Source organism: Berghia stephanieae, chromosome 7, assembly GCF_034508935.2.
Source record: "Berghia stephanieae isolate SIO BIC M18660-M18661 chromosome 7, UCSD_Bste_1.3, whole genome shotgun sequence".
NCBI classification, from domain to species: domain Eukaryota; kingdom Metazoa; phylum Mollusca; class Gastropoda; order Nudibranchia; family Aeolidiidae; genus Berghia; species Berghia stephanieae.
The window spans coordinates 9969416-9976915 of NC_088366.1; the positions used below are offsets into that span (position 1 = coordinate 9969416).

At 38.2% G+C, this 7500-nt stretch overlaps 1 protein-coding gene across 4 annotated transcripts in view; it reads left to right on the plus strand.

The window, feature by feature from the left end:
- LOC144976664 (uncharacterized) overlaps nt 1–7500 on the plus strand; it is a 58549-nt gene that overhangs the window by 30315 nt on the left and 20734 nt on the right. For all 4 annotated transcript variants that reach the window (XM_078920992.1, XM_078920993.1, XM_078920990.1 and 1 more), the window contains exons 4-6: nt 2563–2642; nt 4593–4677; nt 6989–7108. In XM_078920992.1, coding sequence (XP_078777118.1) covers nt 2563–2642; nt 4593–4677; nt 6989–7108 — 285 coding nt within the window. The remainder of the gene's footprint in view (nt 1–2562; nt 2643–4592; nt 4678–6988; nt 7109–7500) is intronic.

A 7500-nucleotide genomic window follows, 5' to 3' on the forward strand; every position in this document is an offset into this window, starting at 1 on the left:
GGGAGAGACAGAGTGAGAGAGAGAGAGTGAGAGAGAATGAGAGATAGTGAGAGAGAATGAAAGAGAGAGGGAGATAGATAATGAAAGAGAGAGGGAGAGAGAGAGAGAGTGAGAGAGAGAGAGTGAGTGAGTGAGAGAGAATGAGAGATAGTGAGGGAAGTTATTTGTAAACAAACCAACTACAAGCCAAGCTGCTCCAAATACTATATTTATTATTCATATTTCTGTACAAAAATGCATATCATAATCAACGTAGTTTTCTCCATTATGAAATGTTTACAAAATATGATGTTGACTACAAATGAAAAATAAAAGATGGTTTGTTTACAAGGCTGTGTGTATGCCCTGTTTGTTTACAAATAACTTCTCCGCGGGTCACGTCCAATCAAGGGACGCTACTCTTCCGCTAATCTCATTCCCAATTAGAATCAGAGGACGCCCTCGATAGGTAATTATCTTTGATACATTTTAAATTGTTGTAAAAGGGAATAGGATTCAATAGTCTGATGTCACATCCGCCCAGCAACGAGCAGCGTGGTTCTAAACAATGACAATCCGTACTTTATATTCTTCATGCTGGCGAGAATTTTTTCCATGTCATGCGATCAGAATGTATAAATGTCAAAAAATGTTTTATCAGATTTATAATGTTTTTCTCCTCTGGATACACTTTTATGCTCGTCGGAGAAATATTTCATAAGGGCGTCTGCCATTGTTCCGATAGTTTAGAACCAATTACTAAGTTACCATGCGTTATTACGAGAGAAGTGACGTCACGACTGTTGAATCCTATTACGTGACAGTTCTCCTATACCCAAATTTGAGAAGGAGTTTATAATCCTAAGGATGGCAAATTCTCAGTTTGTAAAGTACCTTATAATGACTCGGAACCTCACCCATATAGATAGTATGCGCTTGGCTAAGAAACTCACAGCATTGCCATCCGGAAGTATAACGACCAACGCACAAAACTATGTGTAACGTTGAACGTTTATAGATAGTTCGAAGTTGACGTCACTCAGGTCTTTGTTGTTGTTTTTTGCCATTCTCGTTTATGAGTAATTCTCACTTAACCTTATTAACCTGACGATAAACGTTCATGGATACACACAGTTTTCTGTGTTGGTCCGCTATACTTCCGGATGGTAATTTTGTGAGATTCTTAGCCAAGAGCATACTATCTATAGTCTGGTTAATACAGTTAAATGAGAATTACTCATAAACGCGGATGGCAAAAAACAATAACACAGACTCGAATGACGACAACTTCATACTATCTATACGTGCACGACTTTGCCGTCTTATAGATAGTATGCGCTTGGCCAAGGAGTTCACAACATTGCCATCCGGAAGTCTAACGGACCAACATACAAAACTGTGTGTATCCATGAACGTTTATAGTCAGGTTAATACAGTTCAGTGAGCATTACTCATAAACGCGGAGGGCAAAAAACAATAACAAAGACCTGAGTGACGTCATCTTCGAACTATCTATAATGATAACCCTCATTATTATGAGCTCATTGTTGTAACGGAAATACTTTCAAACCAACGCAAAACATTCTCCATAACAACAATTTTTTAATCAACCTTTCGGTTGCCAACCCTGCAAATATTTTGTTCACGTTGCTGCCTACCACCCTGTTCCCCTTTCCCCCACCCTCTGAAACGACAATTTAAAAAATTGAAGTTTGCTCCTCTGATTTATCCAACTTTGAACCTTCAACAAGAACATTCATTGGCTGGGCTTTGAGTCTCACTGCCAGGTATCGGGAAAGAGAAAAAAAGGGACGCCCAAAGACAAGATGGTTGGTAAAGGGCGACGTGAAAGAACTGGGCCTGGAGGAAGATGATGCTCTGAACCGAAATGCATGGAGATGTGGCATTCATTATGGCAACCCTGCAAAATGCGGGATAAGGTGAAAGAAGAAGAAGAAGAAGAAGAAGAAGAAGAAGAAGAAGAAGAAGAAGAAGAAGAAGAAGAAGAAGAAGAAGAAGATGAAGAAGAAGAAGAACGACGGCGAGAGTCCAGCTGATTGTTGGTTTAGATACAGTAAGTAAGTGCAGTAAGTAAAAATCAATAAATAAGTAAGTAAGATGCCAGTGTATCTACGTTAAGGGGTCAATGAATACAATTTCGTAAGCTGCTTCTGCAAATTCCTGAAGGAGTTGTGATCTCTTAACCCTCTCCTTACCAACTACACGAACATTGTCGCATTCGCTCGATGCAAACAATAATTTTATCATTCTGATTTCATTTGTACAACACACCATTTTTTTTGTTACAGCTATAAAAACTCGACACTGTGTTGTAGAGTTCATTTTGCTGAACAACATTATGTATGTATAGGATGTTCTTGTTACTTTTCTGTTCCAGTAAGAAAAATGTATTTTTGTGTTGGGAAGATGGGGAAGTTTTGGAGAAAATTCTGAAATTGGCCGGTAAGGAGAGAGTTAAGCTACTGCTTCCTCAAGTTAAAAGGAGATAACCACATAGTAAGCTTCTGATGAATATACGGTAAGGGGTTAACATAATATATCGTATCCTTTCCTCAATTTCAGACAAAGGCCAACCCCTCGATGACACCCTTGCAGCTCCTCAGTTATCCGACTGTAAACCTAAAGATAACCCATGTGAACAGGTAGATGTTCCGTACACTTTTTCCTTTCTTTGCTCAGAGACAATCTTTACCAGTTATCCGACTGTCAACTCAAGGATGACCCACCTAAACGGGTAGATTGTTCCTCACATTTTTTTCTTTGCTCAAAGACAATCTTTACCAGTTATCCGACTGTCAACTCAAAGATAGCCCGTGTAAACTGGTCTCTCGTTCCGTACAATTTTCCTTTCTTTACCCAGAGACAATGATATGTGCCAGTTATCTGAATGTTTACCCAAGGATTACCCGGGTAAATGTGACCCTTCGCCTCAAAACGGTATTTAGTGGAGTTGGTTAAGATGTTGAAAATTGAATTTATTGCCAGAAATATCAGACTTGTGTTGAGTTTATATGATTTATTGAGGAGAATGGCAACCATATTTTGGGGTGAGAATGCCATCAATTTATATTTTTGACAAGTTTAACATTAAATTCGGCTTTTAAGCATATGGTTCGTTCCGACATAATACAGTTTTGAGACGATGGGTCACAAATGGGTTTATCGTTCCGTACATTTTTTATCATTGCCCAGCAACAATCTTTGCCTGTGACGAGCCCAAAGCGTTTTACAAAGGGCCCCTTACTATCAGCAACGCGAAACATGTAGAACGAGACATGACGCATGTTGGGCGACATTACAATTTTTTTTCAGACAAAGACAACGCTGTTAACGGCCAATGACTCATTTTACACCTGAGTACGGTGAGAGAATGTGAGTAAAAAGCCTTTTTCAAGGACTCAACTATGCGCTGAGAGAGGACCTTCCGATATCAAAGCGAGTGCCATACCATTAGACCACATAACCTCACGATTTTTAAAATTATTTTATGATACATATAAAATTTGGTCACCCAAATTCAGCGAGATGGCCCTGAGAGTTCGGGATGAGTTCAAGGTATGAGTTGAACGATTACAGCTTGAGATTTTGCCATAGGATACGACAGTTCCCGCTCGATTCTACTTTGCCAAATAGGCTTCAACATTCGTGAATTCACTTCCCTCGTAATGACGCATAGTAACTTAATAACTGGTTCTATACTATCGGAACAGTGGCGGACGCCCTTATGAAATACTTCTCCGACGAGTATAAAAATGTATCCAGAGGAGAAAAACATTATAAATATGACTTGTATACATTCTGAACACACTCCTACGCATTAAAATAGAAGGACGAGCTTTCTGACCAAATACAAAATTAAAATAATATACATTCATATAGAAATATGTGTGGCTATGTGGTCTAGTGGTATGCCGCTTGCCTTTGGTATGGAAGGTCCCGGGTTCGAGTCCCGCTCTGAGCGGCGCATAGTAGAGTCTTTGGAAAACGATCTTTACTCACATTCTCTCACCTTACTCACCGAAGTCCCAGGTTTGAGATTTTTTTGCCAAGATGAGGGTTATTTAAATCGATCAATATTTTAAGGACGAGATTTCTGGCAAAATTGTTAAATACGTTTTTTTTTCCAGAGTAAAGCAGATCACTTGTTACATTGATCTTTTCAAACAACCATCTGATCCACTGAGAAAACAGATTACCAGATTGAAGAGGTGGATCAAAGTAAAAGTTGCTCTAAAATTTGTGCGGCTATGTGGTCTTGTGGTATGACACTCGCTTTCGGATCGGAAGGTCCTGGGTTCGAGCTTCGCTCGGCGCATAGTTGAGTCCTCGGAAAATGTTTTTACTCATATTCTCTCATCGTATTCAGGTGTAAAATGAGTACCTGACCGTCAACAGCGTTGTGTTTGTCCGAAAAAATTGTAATATCGCCTAACAGGTGTCATGTCTCGTCCTAAATGTTAAATGTTGCTGTTGGCCAGGGACCCCTCGTAAAGCACTTTGAGCACATTTAGTGGATATTGCGCTATATAAAAGCTCAATTTAAATCTGTTTTAAAATTTGCTCACTTTTATCTTCCTCATACACTCACACAGGTGTGTTACCTGATCGGTGCCGACACGAAGATCTGTGACTGTCATCCAGGTTACGCCCTCCTGCCAGATGCCATCAGTTGTAGAGGTGAAAAACCCTGCATGCACAGTCGGATTTTGTTTGAAGTCATGCTCTTACCTTTTTGATCAGGAGAAATGGCCCGTACTTTATTCAATGAGTCCATGTCCAAGCGTTGTTGTGTTGTTGTGGTTGCTGTTGTTGCTCTTTTGGTGAAGACAAGCTATTATTATTATTATTATTATTATTATTATTATTATTATTATTATTATTATTATTATTAGTATTATTATTATTGTTATTATTATTATTATTATTATTATTATTATTATTATTATTATTATTATTATTATTATTATTATTATTATTATTATTATTGTTATTATTATTATTATTATTATTATTATTATTATTATTATTATTATTATTATTTTATAATTATCATCATAATCATCATCATTATCAGAAGAAGAAGAAGAAGAAGAAGAAGAAGAAGAAGAAGAAGAAGAAGAAGAAGAAGAAGAAGAAGAAGAAGAAGAAGAAGAAGAAGAAGAAGAAGAAGAAGAAGAAGAAAGAAGAAGAAGAAGAGAAGAAGAAAGAAGAAGAAGAAGAAGAAGAAGAAGAAGAAGAAGAAGAAGAAGAAGAAGAAGAAGAAGAAGAAGGAGGAGGAGGAGGAGGAAGAGGAAGAGGAGGAGGAGGAGAAGGGGGCTGGGAGGAGGAAAAGGAGGTGACAGTCTAACTTAGGCTGTAAACTGAGTGCCATCATTTTCGTCTCCAGTACCTGATTAACCAATGTGTCATAGACGCCTTAAATTTCTGTAGTCAAAACCCACGACAAACAAAACTACCTGTAACCTAAAACGTTTGTATTACTATTCAAATATATAGATAGCATGCGCTTGGCTAAGAAGCTCATAACATATAACGGACCAACACACAAAACTGTGTGCATCCATGAACGTTTATAGTCAGGTTAATACAGTTCAGTGAGCATTACTCATAAACGTGAATGGCAAAAAACAATAACAAAGAAATGAGTGACGTCATCTTCGAACTATCTATAGATAGAACGAAGTTGACGTCACTCAGAACTTTGTTTTTTTTTTTGCCATCCCTTTTTATGAGTGTTTATCGTTAAACTGTATTAACTAGTTTATAAGCGTTCATGGTTAAACATAGTTTTGTGTGTTGTACTTCTGGATGGTAATGTTGTGAGCTTCTTATCCAAGCACATACTATCTATATTTAGTGAGAACTGATCATTCAAAGGAGTTCTAAAAACATTAACTAACAAATTCCGTGTGTTGTTTCACTTTGTTGGTAAGAAACTGAAAGAAATTTTAATTGGATTCAATAGTCTGATGTCACGTCGCCCAGCAACGGCGAGCAGCGTGGTTCTAAACAAAGAAAATCAATACGTTTTATTCTTCATGCTGGCTCGAACTTTTCGTATGTCATGTGATCAGAATTTATAAAAGTCAAAACAAGACCATATTTATATGTTTTTCTCCTCTGGATAACCTTTTATGCTCGTTTGAGAAATATTTCACAAGGGTGTCCGCCATTGTTCCGAGTTTAGAGCCAGTTACGTCATTGCAAGGGAAGTGACGTCATGACTGTTGAAGGCTATTCCGAGATAAGACGTTCGGCAACTAAAAACAAGTGAGTTGAGCACTCAATTTGCTATGATAAAACAAAGACTGGCTGAGAGAAAAGGCCAAATGTGACCCTTCGCCTCAAAACGGTATTAAACCGGGTTGGTAAAGACGTTGAAAATTGAATTTATAGCCAGACATATCAGACTTGTGTTGAGTTTATATGATTTATTGAGAAGAATGGATGCCATATTTTAGGGTGCTAATGCCAATAGTTTATATTTTAGACCAGTTTAACATTTAATTCGGCTTTTAAGCAAATGGTTCGTTCCGACATAATACCATTTTGAGACGATGGGTCACAAATGAAGGGCAAGATGGACCGGCGATGAAAACGATTGAACTCTGCAGCCTTACTCGATGTTTCTTGTTAGAACAATAATAGGCTTCAACAGTCGTGACGTCGCTTCCCTCGTAATGACGCATAGTAACTTCGTAACTGGTTCTAAACTATCCGAACAATAGCGGACTCCCTTATGAAATACTTCTCGGACGAACATAAAAGTGTATCCAGAGGAGAAAAAAAGATTATAAATCTGATCATGTTTTGACTTTTATTATACATTCTGATCACATGACATGTGAAAAAGTTCAAGCCAGAATGAAGAATAAAAAGCACCGATTTTTTTTTTTGTTTAGAACCAAGCTGCTGGTTGCTGGGCGGACGTGACGTCAGACACAAGAACAGGCCGTTCATTTATCTGATGATTTGTTTTATTCCACAGATATGGACGAATGTCAGCTGGGACTGTGTGGTGAGAATGGCCTGTGTGTCAACACACCAGGGTCCTTTGTGTGTACTTGTGACACGGGATACGTCCCAGACACGGACGGCTTCTGCAACGGTTAGCAAATCATAGAAAATATTATTATAAACAACAAAACAGCAATCGTTACCCACCAATAGATAGTATGCGCTTGGCTAAGAAGCTCATAACATTGCCATCCGGAACAAACACACAAAACTGTGTGTATCCATGAACGTTTATAGTCGGGTTAATACAGTTCAGTGAGCATTACTCATAAACGCGGATGGCAAAAAACAATAACAAAGACCTGAGTGACGTCATCTTCGAGCTATCTATAGTTGGAACGAAATTGACGTCACTCAGCTCTTTGCTATTATTTTTAGACAGCCACTTTGGCGACTTTGTGCATGTTCGTACCTTATATTACCGGCTGGCTGATGTTGTTAGTATTTTACCTAAACGCATAGCATCCATTGCTATTGAATACA